The sequence below is a fragment of the Antedon bifida genome, chromosome 9 (assembly GCF_963402885.1).
Source record: "Antedon bifida chromosome 9, ecAntBifi1.1, whole genome shotgun sequence".
Classification (NCBI taxonomy): domain Eukaryota; kingdom Metazoa; phylum Echinodermata; class Crinoidea; order Comatulida; family Antedonidae; genus Antedon; species Antedon bifida.
The window spans coordinates 21,095,737-21,113,129 of NC_136234.1; the positions used below are offsets into that span (position 1 = coordinate 21,095,737).

Genomic DNA, 17,393 nt, shown 5'->3' on the forward strand with positions numbered 1-17,393 from the left:
AAGCAGTTTGGCCAGACCAGTAGATAGCACTCACCTTATTTGGTATTCTATTATTATATCATTGGTCTAACAGGCCTTGCTGATAAAGCCGGTGTTTTATAGCAATCAAAGATCAATCAAAGATTTATAAATTGTTTGTTTTATTTATCATGTGACTATTCTTTTAGGCGGAGTTGGAACTTCTTATGATGGCAGAAGAGGATGACGGAAAGAAACATTTCAGTATGGATGCAATTCTTGAAAATGAACAGAATTTAAAGAAAAAGAATAAAAGGAAGAATAAAAAGAAGAAAATTGAGCTCTTTGAGGATGACTTTAAAATTGATGTGGATGACAAACGATTTAATGCAATGTACACCTCGCATCATTTCGCACTTGATCCGTCAGATCCTAATTTTAAACGGACAAAAGCAACAGAAGCCCTGATTGACGAGAAGCAGAAACGAAGGGAGCAAAAAGAAACCAATTTCAATCGTGAATTAATGGAAAACAACGAAGTTGAAGATAAATTGAAGAGTAGCAAAGATGAACTTAACAGCTTAGTGAAATCAATTAAGAATAAAACTAATCAGTTTCATAAACGGAAAAACAAAAAGAAATGAGCCATAAAATAAATCATTAATAGGTTACTGGAATATAATATTTAATCCAAGTGATCTTACTGTAATAAGACCCTCCTGTATTTTCAGCCTAGGCCTAGCAAACCACCTTTGTACGACTGGAAAGGAACAAATGGTGACACATGGTCAACAGCGTTCTGAGCCAGTTTTATACTATTGTACAGTATATTAAGTGGTATGCACAAAACCAAGATAAGTGTCCCCTTAATAGGGATTTCTCCTAAATATTGTAGAGATTTGCAATAGTTTTAAAACATATATTGCCGTTCATTTGTTTCACCGGAAACGTTTAATATGTAATTGGCTCATATTTTGTTAATAAACTATATTGTCTACGTTTATCCATAAGTAAACACTAGATTATCAATAATGAGAATTCTTTGAGTAAAGTATATTGTATCAATTTTTATTGTATTTCCCTAATATACTAAGTGACTTTTAAATCTGCAGCAAGCCTCCAGATGGCAGTAAACAGCAAATGTTGGTTAAATTGTGCAATAACCATATTTTTTAGCAGATCCGTAGCTCCTCAAATTGCTCGCTGTTTTTATGCGAGCAGTGGGTGTAGCTCACTGCAAAGTGACCAGTCAATTACGCCTTATACCTCTTCCGTGAATGATTGCCATAGAAACCAAGATAAGTTGATGGTTTTCATTGATGGTTGGGTGTCATAATTTTCTCGGTACATGAGTAAAACTTTGCAAAATGGATGCAATTCCACTATTGTAATAATGTTAAATATAACACTGTGCTTTTCTCGTTTCAATATGGTCATGTCAAACTAGTGAATCCAGCTGGAATATCTGTAATGTCAGATTTCTGTCTAATTGCAAAGAACTTAAATCTTTCTCCCATTTGCTTTGGATCAGTAAGCATTTTATATCCTGATATCAAGTCTCTCTGCTCTTTTTCTGAGGTGTTCATCATCAGGGCCTAGAAAATATGATTGGAAGAAAATTTGTCAATTTATAATCTTAAATGATTTATTATTTTTTTATTTCAATATGCAATGTAGTAAAACACTGCCCTATATGTACAGAACCAGGGGACACAGCTTAAAACTATATCGTCCAAAACTTAGAGGAAATCTTATGTGCAGGGTCAACTTTTTTACCATCAGAGTCATACATCACTGGAATTCTCTGCCTAAAGGGTCTTTCACACCTGTTCCGGCACGGTTCCGGTCCGGCGAATCGAACATCAATGTTTCGTTTTCACGACGCTCCACGCGGCTATGCGCCAATCGATATGCGCGTAGCCGCGTGAAAACGAAACATTGACGTTCGATTGGATTTTCCGGCGCCGGACCGGAACCGTGCCGGAACAGGTGTGAAAGACCCTTTAATATGTAATACAAGCCTCTTCAGTGAACATCTTTAAGTCTAGACTTGACAACTATTTTCGGCTAGAAATGGAATCTAATAGGCACTAGCCTAAACTATTTCCATCAAACATTAAGTGTAAGTGTAAGTTGTTCTCAGGTGGGACTCAAACCTAGAACTCCAGATCACTAGTCTGGTGTTCAAAACTCTAAATACCCGATGCCTTGAAGCAGAATCAGTTACTTACTCCACAGTAGTAACAATTATCCTCATGAAATTACTAGAATATCAATTAAAAAATACACTTACTTTCAATCGAGTTTCAATGCCCATATTTTTGAGGAAGTAACTTTGCATCACAGGGCCATATGTGCTCACTTTATTGATTGAAGTACAGTACAACAATATGTAAAAGAAATAATATAATGTAATCAGTTTGTATTTTCATATTTCTACAGGGAACTGTCTTAAAATGGAAACTAGATTAAGATTGACATGAAGAATTTAAAAGTAAGACATTTTTAACCACATTTTTAAGGTTTTAACAATTTCATATTTTAGTGCTACAATCTTCTGATCATCTTATTTAGCTATCAGCTAGTCTGCCCTCTAGGCTGCAGCTGTTATCTCCTTGTCCTCACCTGACTTGCCACACATTGTCCGAAGGTAAGAAAAGTCCACATCTGCAGTTAGATCCGCTGTCCCAGGCTCAGATAAGATGTCAAATAATTTATGCTCTTTAAATCCCTGTCACAGAAGATAATTAACATTAATTGTATTAAAATACAGTAGAACCCTATTATTGGGACACCTTCAGGACCAACAAATTTGATAGTTATCCAGGTAGGGTGGGGTTGCATCAACTATGCTGTTTGAAGCATCGTGAACTCTAGGGCAAAGTATACAAACATGAGTCAATTCACATGATCAAAACAATGACTGCATTTTTGCTAGAATTACCGCATTCTGAAAATCTATAATAGTACAGTATTGCAGGTGGAGTAAATGTTAAAATATTATGTACTTTTTGGAAATGGTACATTTACATTACATTACATTACTTTACAACATAAACATAAAAAATGATTAAAACAGATTATTATAATTATGCAATACAGTCCAAGCTATATGTTTGCCATTTCCCTCTATTGACAGTAGTCACAATACTTGTACCCTCAATGTGTCTTGTTTTTCTCCATCATGGCCATAGTCAGCAATCAAGGCTGAGCCCCCATCTTCTGATATTCTCTGCACAATGTCTTGGACAATAACACCAGCTTCTGGACAAATTTCTACACGATCTCTTGTTTCAGTTTCCTAATGTCGACAAATTAAAGATTACAAAATAAAACTATAAAACTGCTAATTTTTAATTCATTCTTTGTTGGTTCCTTCAATTCCCATAATTTCAATGCAGGGCAAAACATACCTGTATATAGACAGTTGGTGGTGTCTTTGATGCTGACAGCACAAACCTTAGATTATCTGGCCCTGCAGCTTCATCTACATCAACTAGAACCTCCCTCCAGCCATGTTTGGTTCTCTAATAAAAATACTAAACATTTCAAACTATACACTTTTGACTAGATTTTGTATTTAAGAACGATATATAATATATATAATATAGTTACCAATTCAATTTGTATTAGCTTTGTGAATATATGCAATTAAATTGATATTACTCTCAACTATATTACCTGAAAACTATGGATTGGTAATGCATCAAAAAACTCATGAGCAACAAAACAGGAAAAACCTTGAAAATATGAACAAATCATATAAATACAAACATTTTATAGATCCTCTTGTTTTGTATACTGTAGAAATACCTTTGCAAAAGTATTTTTCTTTACTTGGCTATATTCTCACTATATATTCTATTGCCTAAATTCATTACCTTGAGGAACTCCTTTTATATTGTTGTGCCACATGACAGGTATTCCATATTTACTGTTAATTTTTTCCACTGGCTTTTCCAATTCTTCCTTTTTCATTTCTGGCGCCGACAATTTAACTTTTTGTAACTGTCTCATCTTTGGACTCACCTCAACCAGATGAAGTGATACATCGTCAACAACATGACTGAATTTATTTAACACCTATATAATAATTTAATTCATTATAAAAAAAAGGAACCATTTTCATTTAAGATAAAGAAAGACCTAAGAATAATGCATGTTTTTGTCCGATGTGCAAAATGAGAAAAGTTAGTTGTATCTTACTCTGAGTATATCATCTGCTAATGTCCCTCTTCCAGGCCCTAGCTCAACAATGTTTAAACAAGCTGGTTTACCAGCCTTCATCCAGTCATCCAATATCCAGATACCAAGTAACTACCAAGTAAAAACATAACACCTTCATGATGCTCCCAAAAGGGCACATTCAACTTTAAAGTGGAGAGAGGCACTAAATGTCAACAAATAATTCTTGGTCCTCTCTCCAAGACAGTTGTCATATAATGCTTTGTATTTCTTTTCTTTGTTATTGTATGTATGTGTTTCATATATGGACAGTTTGTCTGAAATAAATATAATAATAAAAATTGAATTGAAAAAATAGTTTGGTAAACAAAATGTACATTGGAAGGTTGGAATGTGCAAAAAAAAAAAATGTTGGTGACACATTATACATTAATAGTTACTAGCTGGTGTATATCATTCAATATATATTATGTTCAAGGTGTACAACATTTCTGGTAACAAATATGATGATCATTAATTACCTCTCCAAACATTTGGCTGATCTCCGGTGAAGTGATAAAATCTCCTTTTTGTCCAAAAACATCTCTGTTCATATAATATCCCTATTGATAAAGAACAAAAATATCAAATTCTTCCATATTGATGAGGCATAATTATTTAACTGATAAACATTCAGTTTTAAATATACATTTCTATTTTTAGAATAAGAAACATTTTAAAAGTTAACTCACATATTTAGGATTTGTCAGACATTCCTTCATGTATTCTGCGACTGATATCGGCCCAGACATTTTAATCTTGCTACTGATGTACTTGGCAAGCGCCCTCTCTGGTCCGTTACTCGATGACAATGTTCTTTTCAATGCATTAGTTCTTGTTTTACCTTAAGTTCATTATATAAAAATAATGAATGTTTATGAGTGCAATGGTACAAATAATTTCATGTGGTGTGGTGAAAGATGAAAATATAATTTTATCTTCTCGTGTAGCTGAATTAAGTCTATTCGGAGTTTTTAACACTGCCCTGTATATTTCATATGTTACAAAAAGTTGTGTTTTGAGTATGATAAAATAATACTGGTGAGAAATCGAAGATATAACAGTGTGGTGCGAAACAGCAGTAGTGCCATTAGTACCACCCACCGGCGTATATTTATATAGGTAGGCCTAGTAGTAGAGTAGCAGTAGGCTGGCCTTAGTTAGGCTAATAAATAAGGTAGGCTAGTCTTCCAAGCCTAGATTTTGTAGGATCTATTAGTATTTTATGACAATACTTTACACATCACTAACCACAATTTCTTACCACTTAATAAACGTAAACAACTAGACAGACACTTTCTGCAAAACGAATACATTTTAAAACTTTTTTTAAATAAATGTCTTTATTATCAATCCTCCACCACAAACCATACCATGTGTTTTTATTTACATGTTATAGCGCCCTCATAAATGAAGAAAAAAACCCAAGTGAGAAAGTTTATCATTTGGTTATCATGTCTTGATAAAGTTTATAGTTCAAGAATTTAGTTCATTATCTTTTTGCAACTATGTAGGCCTAAATGAGCTTCAGGTAATAGAGGTCGTTCACAACTCACATGACTAATACAATTTAAAACAAAAATTTGAATAGAGTATTTGATGAGTTTGATTGATGGCTAAATGTTTTGTAGAATATGCTGTGACTTAAAAGCATATGTTTTCTGTAATTAATAATTTAAAAATATCTAATATGTTCTTCAGCAAGAAACGAAACTTGTTGATTTTAAATTAAAATAATTCACGATTTTTTTTAATAGAATTATAAATTATCGGTCAAACAAAATATCTGAATTCCTAGCTACTCAATACAATCATTGTTCGATTTGAATTGATTGTTTCTTCAAGATATTTTCCCCTGAATGATTGCCGTTTTAATGTTACACCATACCAAAGAATCTTTGACCATACTTAATCTAACATTATATTAATTTTGAACCCAATGGAGGTCACTGGTTGAATTAAGTGAAAACATGTAACCTACCTGGTTGTTGAAATTCTTGTATGAACTTGAGAATGACCCCATGCATTTACATTGGAGTCGTTCCTCCTTTCTTCAACGTTATTTTTCTTTTAATTTATATTTAAAACTACAAAAAATGGCATATATGATTTTATTAATCTTCATTTTTTATGTTTTTTGGAGAACAATAATCGATCTTTGAAAATAATCGCAATTCATTTTCTTTACAAGAAATAATGACTGAGGCGCCCCCTATGTTTCAAACCAACTGATGATGGAGGTATATTCAGAGCGTCATTCTGACGATGTAGCATTCTCTACTTCTCTACGGAGCGCCATTTATGCCTTTATTTACTTCAGAAATAGAAATAGTACTACGGTAACTGGTCCAGTTACTGAATTTTAATATATTTTGTATGTTCATACACTGTGCTCAATTGAACCCAATTTGCCACCAGGGGAGCACAGTGGTATAAAATAGAAATAAAGTCACTAAATTTTAATAAATTTAAGAAAAAAAAAACGTTTGTTGATATAAAGTTTGCGGTACACCATGTATATTAGTTCTGAAAAGAACTGTTGAGTTTCTCGACGTTTCGATCAATATGCTTTGATCGTCCTCAGTCCTCCTAATATCCTTTGTGTTTCCTTTAGCAGAGTAAAAAAGTTAAAATTTTGATGTTGTTAATTTTTACATTAGAAGATTGTTCAAATCATGTAAATAAAACATTTTCCGGCCGGGAACCTATCAGCTCCCCTCTTTTGGTTTGCAAAAGTAATTTAGAAAAGAACTCCATGTGGAAAAGAAGCCCACCCAATAGTACTAAAAATGAAGGAGCACATGGGCTTCTTTTCGAGGTTTTATGGCAGTCTATTTAATGGAAAATAATGCCATGCAACTTTGTTTCTGATTTTAAAAAAGGTCCACTTGTGTTAGGCCTGACATTTACAACCCTCAAAATATCTCTCTTTTAAAATAAAAGAAAAACACTATTCATTATTTTATTTATTTATTTATTTTTTATTTATTTTTTTTTTATTTCAAAAAAAAAAATATCCGTAGAGGTTCGAACCCAATCTACTAGAGCTGAGAGCACCTAAACCTGAGCATTACCCGTTAGGCCACAAAGTAGTACCGTACATGACTGAACAGCTGATAATAGTCTATTTATACGTGTATTACGTAATTCATCAGTACGTCATAACTATCATATTAACCTTGTTAAAACCAAAATGATCAGTTAGCTCAGTCGCCTGAGCGTCGTGTTGACAACACGTATGTCGTGGGTTCGATTCCCACGCTGGTCGGTGGAATAGAGTTAAAGGCATGCGGCCACTGTGTTTGGGGTTCACAGAATTATACGTCCCCCTTTCCACCACACATCATGAGGCGACAACATCAATGCATCTGGTGATGTGCTGGAAACGACCCCAAAAGGCTGTGGCAGGGCCTTAGTGCTGAGGCAGGGAGAGCACATTTAACATCTTTTTTTTTATTTAATTTTTTTTTTCAACCCGTATTCGATCTCGTAAATTTTAGGTTTGCCGCCCTCAATTTTAAAAGAAATTGAATTTATATTTTCATCGCAGGTGTACGAAACGGTTTGGTATGCCGTGCGTTGTTATGCAGTGGTTGTGCAGGTGTAGTGGGAAAGATGGTATTGTTAGTCATTCGCGGTCAACACGCCACACTGTTAAATTTTGATTTTGTTAATCAATGTTGCTACATTGGTAGCGAAAATGTCCGATTCATGCAAGATATTCTATTGTAAAAATGTTATGAATAAACTTTGATGGTAGTTGCTGTGTATGGCCGCACCGTCCCCAGAATAAACATGTTTTAAGCAGATAGTTTGTCTTCGATGGTTTTTGTATGGGGACAATGGAGAGTTAAATAAGATCAAATATAGAACATTTGCAAAGATGCCGATTTTTAGACCAATTTCGAAGCTTAGACTAATTCCGCCGCCGGGCTAGGCCTTATGTATATACGAAGTGGAGTTTCAAAGTAGAAAACCCCACCTAAAATGTTGAAGTCGCATCTGGATAGTTGAAATTTTAACATTATTATAATTATCATAGGTGATTATGTATAGTTATAAGTATAAGTGCAATTCTTGGCTCTATTTTCATTATTAGCTGTGCCCCAACCATGGTGGGCTAGTAGTGGAGACTTAATATTTAATTTCATATGTTAATGAATTATAGGTGCACTTTCCGGGGATAAGCTCTATTGTCCCTGGTGAGTCTTATATAGTTTGTTTCATATAATTTAAAATCATGTAAAGTGCCATTTTTTTGGGCGGGAACCTATGTAGCTCTATTTTTCAAAATTATCTTTGCTCAGCCCCAAGCATGGTGGGGTACTGAAGAGTCTTATACATGTTTGAAAAAATAATAGATGTCATTTCCGGAGACCTTGCAGCTCTATTTTAAACAGTTTGGTATGCCGTGCGTTGTTACGCAAATGAATTTGTGCAGGTGTATTATGGGGAAGATGGTATGTTAGTCATTCGCGATCAACACGCCACACTGTTAAATTTTGATGTTGTTAATCTTTACATTAGAAGATTGTTCAAATCATGTAAATAAAACATTTTCCGGTCGGGAACCTATCAGCTCCCCTCTTTTAGTTTGCAAAAGTAATCTCGAAAAGAACTCCATGTGGAAAAGAAGCCCACCCAAGAGTACTAAAAATGAAGGAGCACATGGGCTTCTTTTCGAGGTTTTATGGCAGTCTATTTAATGGAAAATAATGCCATGCAACTTTGTTTCTGATTTTAAAAAAGGTCCACTTGTGTTATTAGGCCTGACATTTACAACCCTCAAAATATCTCTCTTTTAAAATAAAAGAAAAACAATATTCATTATTTTATTTATTTATTTATTTATTTTTTATTTATTTTTTTTTTATTTCAAAAAAAAAAATATCCGTAGAGGTTCGAACCCAATCTACTAGAGCTGAGAGCACCTAAACCTGAGCATTACCCGTTAGGCCACAAAGTAGTACATGACTGAACAGCTGATAATAGTCTATTTATACGTGTATTACGTAATTCATCAGTACGTCATAACTATCATATTAACCTTGTTAAAACCAAAATGATCAGTTAGCTCAGTCGCCTGAGCGTCGTGTTGACAACACGTATGTCGTGGGTTCGATTCCCACGCTGGTCGGTGGAATAGAGTTAAAGGCATGCGGCCACTGTGTTTGGGGTTCACAGAATTATACGTCCCCCTTTCCACCACATCATGAGGCGACAACATCAATGCATCTGGTGATGTGGTGGAAACGACCCCAAAAGGCTGTGGCAGGGCCTTAGTGCTGAGGCAGGGAGAGCACATTTAACATCTTTTTTTTTATTTAATTTTTTTTTTTCAACCAGTATTCGATCTCGTAAATTTTAGGTTTGCCGCCCTCAATTTTAAAAGAAATTGAATTTATATTCATCGCAGGTGTACGAAACGGTTTGGTATGCCGTGCGTTGTTATGCAATGGTTGTGCAGGTGTAGTGGGAAAGATGGTATTTATTTATTTATTTTTATTTATTTTATTTACATATTTAGGCATTCGCGGTCAACACGCCACACTGTTAAATTTTGATTTTGTTAATCAATGTTGCTACATTGGTAGCGACAATGTCCGATTCATGCAAGATATTCTATTGTAAAATTTTATGAGTAAAATAAGATTAAATATTATTATTAGCTCTGCCACAACCATGGTGGGCTAGTACTGGAGACTTAATATTTAATTTCATATTTCCATGAATAGGTGCACTCTCCGGGGACACTTAATAAGTATTTATCTTAGACAAACGCAAGTTATTAAAATAACTGATATGGCTTGAAACTAATTTTCATAGAGTACCGATATTTAACATATATACTTGGAAGTTTGAAATATTTTCAGAAGTATTTTTCAAAATTCAAACATGATGTGGATCCCGTAATTTCACCTATGTTACACTGTATATAGATATACAGCTAGTACACTGTAGAGTATAGAGCATATATTCTATGACACATAATAGGCACCAATCAGCACCATAAGCATTATATCAGGTCACAGGATTGCACAAATCAATATTTTGCAGTAATATTTAACATACGTGCATGTTTTTTAAAAATTAAATATCAGTATAATTATAAAAATGATCACCTAAAATTGTGAAAGTGAAGTGAAATTAAATTCTAGTTCTCGATGTTTTTGTATGTGACTATTTCGATGTGCTCCACCATTGGTGCCAAATTGGATCTACTGGAGCACAGTGTATTAACATACGAAAATATATTGAAACTTAATTGGGTCCACTTATTAACATACGAAAAGATATTAACATTCAGTAACTTATTTCTAGTTTACATCACTGTGCTCCACTGGTACCAAATTGGGTCCACTTGAGCACAGTGTATTAACATACGAAAAGATATTTAAACTTAAGTGACTTCAAATTGGGTCCACTTGAGCACAGTGTATTAACATACGAAAAGATATCGAAACTTAAATTACTTTATTTCTATTTTATATCACTGTGCTCCACTGGCGCCAAATTGGATCCACTTGAGCACAGTGTATTAACATACGAAAAGATATTAAAATTTAGTGACTTTATTTCTATTTTATATCACTGTGCTACCCTGGTGCTAAATTGGGTCCACTTGAGCAGTTACCGTAATTAATAAGTTAATAAAGGCATAAATGGCGCTCCGTAGAGAAGTAGAGGATGCTCCAGTCGCCAGAATGACGCTCTGAATATACCTCGATGATGATGATATCGCTATCGCACTTCTGAAACATGTTTTATGCGCAAGACAGGAAGTGGATAGAAAATAGCGGATCGGTGTTTTTGACTTTGGCCTAACCAGATTGATGCCAAAAATATCGTATTTTTCTCCTTAACTGATAATAGTTACAGCAACCATGTCTGGAACTCCAAGTGCGGAGATATCCAGAAGGAATCCTACAGATGATTTTGAGCTTTTGCAGCGAATTGGTAGTGGAACATACGGAGATGTTTACAAGGTGAGTCTTCTTGTCAGTCAAAATACTTGCTAGGCTGACTGAGTGTGAGGATGGTGGTGGTGGTGTCGTCTGATGTTGTGTTGTTGACGTGAGAGAGGATCATCACACACACAGGATTCCGTCGAATTCCGTACGCAATACCATCCCTGTGATTAAATTAAATTGCGGAAATATGATGTAGATTTAGGCCTACTGTCATTTATAGTTTTACACTTACTGTTTACCGTCAAAGAAGAATAACATAACGTGCACATTCTTGTTGTATTTCTCATCAATTAAAAAAAAATATACTGACTTGACTGAGTAGGCTAGGCTAAAGCTATAGAATGGCTAGACATGGACAGACAATTAGCTAAAGCCTCAAAACCAGTCTGTTTCTTGTGGTTTGACCTAGCTAGAGGCCTATCCCCCTAGCTAGTAGAAGTAGTAGGCCTAGCCTTGTAATTTGTGTGAAGGCCTACCATTCTGAATAGGAAGGAGCCTGTGACACTAATTGATACATGCACCTTGTCCTTGTTAAAGTTATTTGAAATGATTGTAGCACTGTAGCACAAAACAACATAATAAACAAAATGTCAATAAAAATGCGGTGCAAGTTGTTTAATTGTGCTATAGATATATTGATCATGTATAATAACCTTGTTTTTTTCTTCCAATTCTAACGTCATACATAATAGTCATTAAACAAACATACATGTACCAGTTACTTTTAGCAAACAAGTACATACTCGCATCTGATGTTAAAGCATAAAATGCAACTATATTTTCAACTTGGACATTAATTGGATAAATTATAAATTATTGCTTAATAATATATGACATTTCTCAAATGCAATGCTACTTGCTTTAGTAAGTTATATAAAAAAAAATACGGGAAAAAATGTGACATTTATTAAAAATAAATTGTGTTGCACTATATAATTCTTGTTGACAGTGAAATGCCACTTGGATTGTTTCCTTTCGTTTTTAATTTGGCCTTCTTTCCATCAATTTCCTTCCAGTAGAGACTAAGTTATATTATATTCATGGTTAAAAACCAGTCCTTTTCTTTCTAACATACTGTTCTTGCACACTATTATATTACACATTTTATATGCCTTAATTATGTATGGTGTTTACAACACATTCGTTCATAAATTGGAAATACTCATAAAATTGAGGTTGTTAAATCAATTTCTGAGAAAATGAGATTTTACATCACTTCTTTTATAATCAATATTTGTTGATACTTTTTATGATTTTACAGTATTTCTTTTAAATGTTCCTAGTAATTCTTTTCACATTTCAAAAAATAAACAACTTATAAAAAATTCTCCTGATATTTCTGTGAGTGGTCATCGATAGAAATCAAATCATTAGCATTACCCAAAATGCAATGGGTGTTGTCGGTCAATTCAAACGTTACTGCAGTGTAGTTGACTTTAGGTCAGCGGCTGTCAATCAAATAACCATTATTTTGCTAAACAATTCACAGTAATAACCGGTTATATTGCGTTCTTTCTAACACCGGATCGATTGTGTTATTATTTTCAGACCACCGCTAACTAAAAATTGGTCCTATTTCTGCTGCCAAGAAATTTTAGTTAATTTATTTACACGGTTAATAACTGGTTATTTTTTCGCATTAGAAACGGGAGCTAAATATAAATTCTTGTGTTGTTTATCGTAACCTTGGTTGAATTAATTGCCTTTGGGTTTTAGAGGGCCATGGAACTGATTATCAATTGCTTTACTTCCTCTAACAATTAACACTTGACACTTGATTGAAAGAAGAACAAACTTGAGATACTGTACATTTCACAAGCTAAAGGCCCATAGGATGATATGCATTCATTATGCATTTTTCCTACATAAAACGATTTTAAGAAAAAGTTTTCATCATAGAACTATGGGATAATAACCACATTATGCTGCTGTTCATATACATAATTAATAAACTGTATTTTCACATGTAACATCAAATGACGTCGTACAAAAATGTTAATGTTTGATCATGTCATCACTTGATTGAATTTATAAAAAAATGTTGACAGTACTCATGGTAGGTTATGCTATAGTTCTAGAATATAACCTTTTCTAGATTCTTTTGTTTTATGTATGAAAAATGCATTTAAATGTAATTCTTTATCGTCAGTCGTTATCATCCTATTTTGTTTAGCAGCCTGACAAGTAACTCTTAAATATTTATTAAGCTTTTTTATATTCAGGCATAATAATATTGGACATTTATAAAGCGTTCTTTACTGGATTTCACAGCGATTGTTAGAAGTGACCAAGAGGTTTTTAATGTTTACAGCATTTTATGATTTTTTTTCCTTCTAGACGTAACCTAATCGCAATATCAAAAGAACTTACTCTTCACTGAGAATGAAATACAATTTTGAAAATGTTTTTTTTTTTTTTTTCAAACTAAACTTGGCCTAGGATTAACCCTAAGCTTTTCGACAGTAGAGAAAGTGACATTTGGTTTTAAGTGAACGTTTCCTTGAATGGCAAGCTGTAGCATAATTCAAGTAACCTAGTTAAAATGCACAGGTCTCCTAGCTTTCTTATGTAGCGCTTTGAAATTTCAAAATCACAACTAATCTAAGCCAATCACAATTAAGGAGACGTGAAAAAAACCTTTTATCAAATTCAACAGTACTATTATTTTGTAGGATATTCTCTAGGTACAAACAATTTGTATAGCTCGCTGTATAGTTTACTTTTTTATTGCAATTTAAAAAAAAAACAATTTATACAAGTTTTGATGTATTTACACTTACAGTATTTTTCTTTTTAACCTAATATGTCCTACTGTAATTTTACTTGTATAAATACAATTCTGAAAACCTGAAGTCAAGAAATTAGGCTAATACTGTACTCTTCAATGGTTCCTGCTTTGAAGGGAATTCACAGTTTATTAATTTGGTTAAATATTTTAAATGGGTTGACAACCAATTATAATTATTTATGTAATGACATGTAGCTAAGAAGTCTGTCAGACAAAATGTTTCGATGCAAAAATCAAAGTGAGAAATTTCCACTGGTTCAGTAGATAAACACAGTTTTCGTGACAGGCATATGATGATGCTTGGGACCATTACAGTACAGTACAGCCAGGGTGTGGTTTGGAGGGAGAGGTGGGTAGCTAGGAGGCTTTTATGGGGTTTGGATAGGTTGCAATGGTTTGGCATTGATCACTGTGAATGTGATGAGCTCCATCTTTGAAAGAACATTGTGTCACTACATTGATTTAGTATATCAGCTCCTGGAATGCGGAAAAAATGAAGTTGAATGTATCCCGTGTTGATACTTAATATGAATTATCCATTATTGAAAGATACTTAGTAATTAAATAGAATTGGGAAAGTCCCAAATTAATGCTACTGTACAGTGTATGTAGTACTGTAGTAGTACACACAATTTCATTGTTTTAGGCTTTACACTACAGAACACTATATTACATCAAGTACTTAGACTCTGCATTTTCTAGCCTAATTACTGCTACTGTAAATAACTGTACTAGGATTTGAAGGAAGGGAATTTAATTCAAAGGTCAGAAAGTGCAAGAAAATAACTGGATACTAATTTGTTTGTTGACCTAGATTATGAATGCTGTAGCCACTCCCTTAAACCTTAGCATTCTCTCTTTCTCAGTTCAAAGCTTCTCAATATCTATCTACTTTTTTTGTACCGTCCCCATGTTCGTATAGTAACTTTAAATTACATTAAAAAATATTGAATGTATTGAAGTCATGCTTAAAACTGAATCTCATTTGAGGCTTATCTAGGGAGTGGAATACAACCTTGACACTACACTGTAGGTCAGGATTAAACAGTGTACCTTTGCAAGCACATTACCCACCATGCATTGAGCTATTGTACAAACTACAGTATAAATTTGAAAAATATGAACTGATGAAATGTTTAATAATACTGGAATAATAAAATGAAAAGGAAAATGTCTATTTTGCTTACCTGGATAAACCGAGAATTGCCCTTGATCGCTCTTCTTAAATGAGCAAACAAGTTTGTTGAACACCCCTTTAGAATATTAGTGAACGACAGCATCAAGTGGGTGAGCGTTGCAACATAATGTTTAGTATGATCCATAATTTTATTGTATTTTAGAGTATTTGTTAATGTATTGTATGTACAATGTGTGACATGACATTCAAAGGTCAATTTCATGTGTTCAGTCATGCATGGGAATCAAGAATCTTGAGCTAAAACTCGGTCAACCTTGAAATGGCAAAACATTTGAAATAAACAATTTTAATGCCATGACCAGTAATATGGTTCTGGAGAATGCATCCATTATGTGGCCTGTTTCTGCTCTGAAGAAGTTATTAAATAATAAATTGTTCTACTTTTCTTGCCAGTAAAAGAAAACCTTTCAACAATTTGAATAGTTTGTGGCGTTTTCATTTAATAAATTGTTAAAGGAGGAACTAATCGGTAGTTATCTTTGTGGTCAAGAATGAATGGTGGTTTCCTTTGATTTAAATTTCTAATTATGTACTTGAATGTTAAGCATCATCTATGGAAATAAATAAACAATAAATACTATACCAAACTACATACTATAAGGGCCTGCTTCTGATTGATTGTACTCCAAAAGTAATTCAAAATCAATTAATGATAGTTGACTAAAAACATTATCACATTACCCAAAATGCATTAAGGTCAACCATTTCAAGTAAATTATTAGCATTTTTTAGCCAACTGGTTGAATATGGTGAAATTCAACAATTCAACAATCAGCCTTCAAAATGATCGTTGTCATTTGGCAATGCTGACATAATGCCAATATTTTTTCATCCCAATATTGAGGGCTACTATCGATTGGATGTTTTCTGTGGTGGTGGTGTTGTAAAATATGTCAACAATAATGTTATTATTCATCAATAAATATTTTTGTCGTTGTTGTTTTTTTATTGAAGTTTAATTTGATTTTAGCTTCCATGTTTTAATTATGTTTATTTAATTTGCTACTAAACCGTATTTGATTAATTTAAATAAAAAAAAACATATTCAGTAATTACAGTATACAGTACTCAACTGTGCAATTAATTACAGTATGTTCAATATAATATTTAAATTACTATAATCAGCATTATTTGTAAAGGTCAAGGTCAAAAATGACTTGTCAAATCTTATATTTTTATAGTACAACAGTACCACAATTAACAATTTACTGGTATTATTTTATAGTACTGTACTGTTAATATAGGAACAGTAAATTTGTTTAAGTCTTTCTATAGTGTTGCTCAATTGACAATACAGACATGGTTGCATAAAAGGGTTAATAGATTTGCTGATAAGTTTTTAACCAAATCATTTGAAAGTGAGGTTAAAGTGTCTAATAATAAGCTTGTTAAATTCTCCTACCTGTACATGTCTGTTTCCTGTGCTGCTAATTGATAGCGACCACATTGGCGTGTCATAGAATGTCTAGTGACATCATAGTCACCTTACCCTAGTACCATAGACTTCATTAACATTCTATACTATCTAGGAATTGTGCCATAGAATGTCTAGTGACATCATAGTCACTTACCCTAGTACCATACACTTCATTAACATTCTATACTATCTAGGAATTGTGTCATAGAATGTCTAGTGACATCATAGTCACCTTACCCTAGTACCATAGACTTCATTAACATTCTATACTATCTAGGAATTGTGCCATAGAATGTCTAGTGACATCATAGTCACCTTACCCTAGTACCATACACTTCATTAAGATTCTATACTATCTAGGAATTGTGCCAGATTCAAAATCAGACTCAATCAATGTCACAATTCAATATAATACTATTTTTAAATTGTGATAAAGTCTGACACCAACATAGCACAGGAAACAAAATGTGGAAATGTTCATTTTTGCATAATGTGAGTGATGTGTCATGGAATTGGTAAAATATGTCAGTAGACGGTCCTCTTTTGGTTGTTTCCCATCTAGGCTACTAAACGGAGCAATATTGTTCACTAGTCTATGATTTATAATTGTTATTTTCTTTAGGCAAGTGACTAAGGATTACCAGTAGTAAATTTAAATCACTGTCTCTTTTTGTGAACCAGTTCACCAGTGTAACCCTTAAAGATGAACATGGTTTATAGTCCGAAATTCAAGAAGACTAGTTCCACCACCCGAACTATGAGCTTTGAACTCATGCCGATATTGTTGGTCTTTATGGTAAATGACACCCCTGCCTTAACTGCTTGGACATTTGACCC

General features: G+C 33.5%; 3 protein-coding genes across 9 annotated transcripts in view; 2 read left to right on the forward strand and 1 right to left on the reverse strand.

Annotated features, from left to right (window-relative positions):
* Window positions 1-1,023, forward strand: part of LOC144852131 (ESF1 homolog) — a 45,168-nt gene extending 44,145 nt beyond the window's left edge. For all 3 annotated transcript variants that reach the window (XM_078709851.1, XM_078709850.1, XM_078709849.1), the window contains exon 10: window positions 168-1,023. In XM_078709851.1, coding sequence (XP_078565977.1) covers window positions 168-602 — 435 coding nt within the window. In that variant the 3' untranslated portion in view covers window positions 603-1,023. The remainder of the gene's footprint in view (window positions 1-167) is intronic.
* On the reverse strand, window positions 1,012-5,579 carry LOC144852134 (protein arginine methyltransferase NDUFAF7, mitochondrial-like). Of its 2 annotated transcripts, none has more exons than XM_078709854.1 (11): window positions 5,447-5,579; window positions 4,875-5,026; window positions 4,665-4,745; window positions 4,165-4,275; window positions 3,840-4,041; window positions 3,640-3,698; window positions 3,372-3,485; window positions 3,116-3,259; window positions 2,584-2,689; window positions 2,252-2,319; window positions 1,012-1,553 (listed from the first exon to the last, which is right to left on the reverse strand). In XM_078709854.1, exons 1-11 carry the CDS (start codon window positions 5,496-5,498, stop codon window positions 1,392-1,394), a joined length of 1,251 nt encoding a protein of 416 aa, XP_078565980.1. In that variant the 5' UTR covers window positions 5,499-5,579; the 3' UTR covers window positions 1,012-1,391. The 2 variants fall into 2 exon arrangements, with proteins under 2 accessions (XP_078565980.1, XP_078565982.1); XM_078709856.1 differs by having other exon boundaries at window positions 1,013-1,553; window positions 5,434-5,513.
* Window positions 5,580-10,976: 5,397 nt separating this feature from the next.
* The window catches only part of LOC144852759 (mitogen-activated protein kinase kinase kinase kinase 5-like), a 43,220-nt gene continuing 36,803 nt past the window's right edge, over window positions 10,977-17,393 (forward strand). For all 4 annotated transcript variants that reach the window (XM_078710721.1, XM_078710722.1, XM_078710723.1 and 1 more), the window contains exon 1: window positions 10,977-11,168. In XM_078710721.1, coding sequence (XP_078566847.1) covers window positions 11,067-11,168 — 102 coding nt within the window. In that variant the 5' untranslated portion in view covers window positions 10,977-11,066. The remainder of the gene's footprint in view (window positions 11,169-17,393) is intronic.

Coding starts and splice junctions, on each gene's coding strand:
- LOC144852134 (XM_078709854.1), bottom strand. CDS start 5,498: ATGTATTCGTTTTGCAGAAAGTGTCTGTCTAGTTGTTTACGTTTATTA. Junction 5,027..5,446: donor TTGTTTACGTTTATTAAGTG/GTAAGAAATTGT, acceptor AATGAACTTAAG/GTAAAACAAGAACTAATGCA. Junction 3,260..3,371: donor CACCAACTGTCTATATACAG/GTATGTTTTGCC, acceptor TGTCGACATTAG/GAAACTGAAACAAGAGATCG.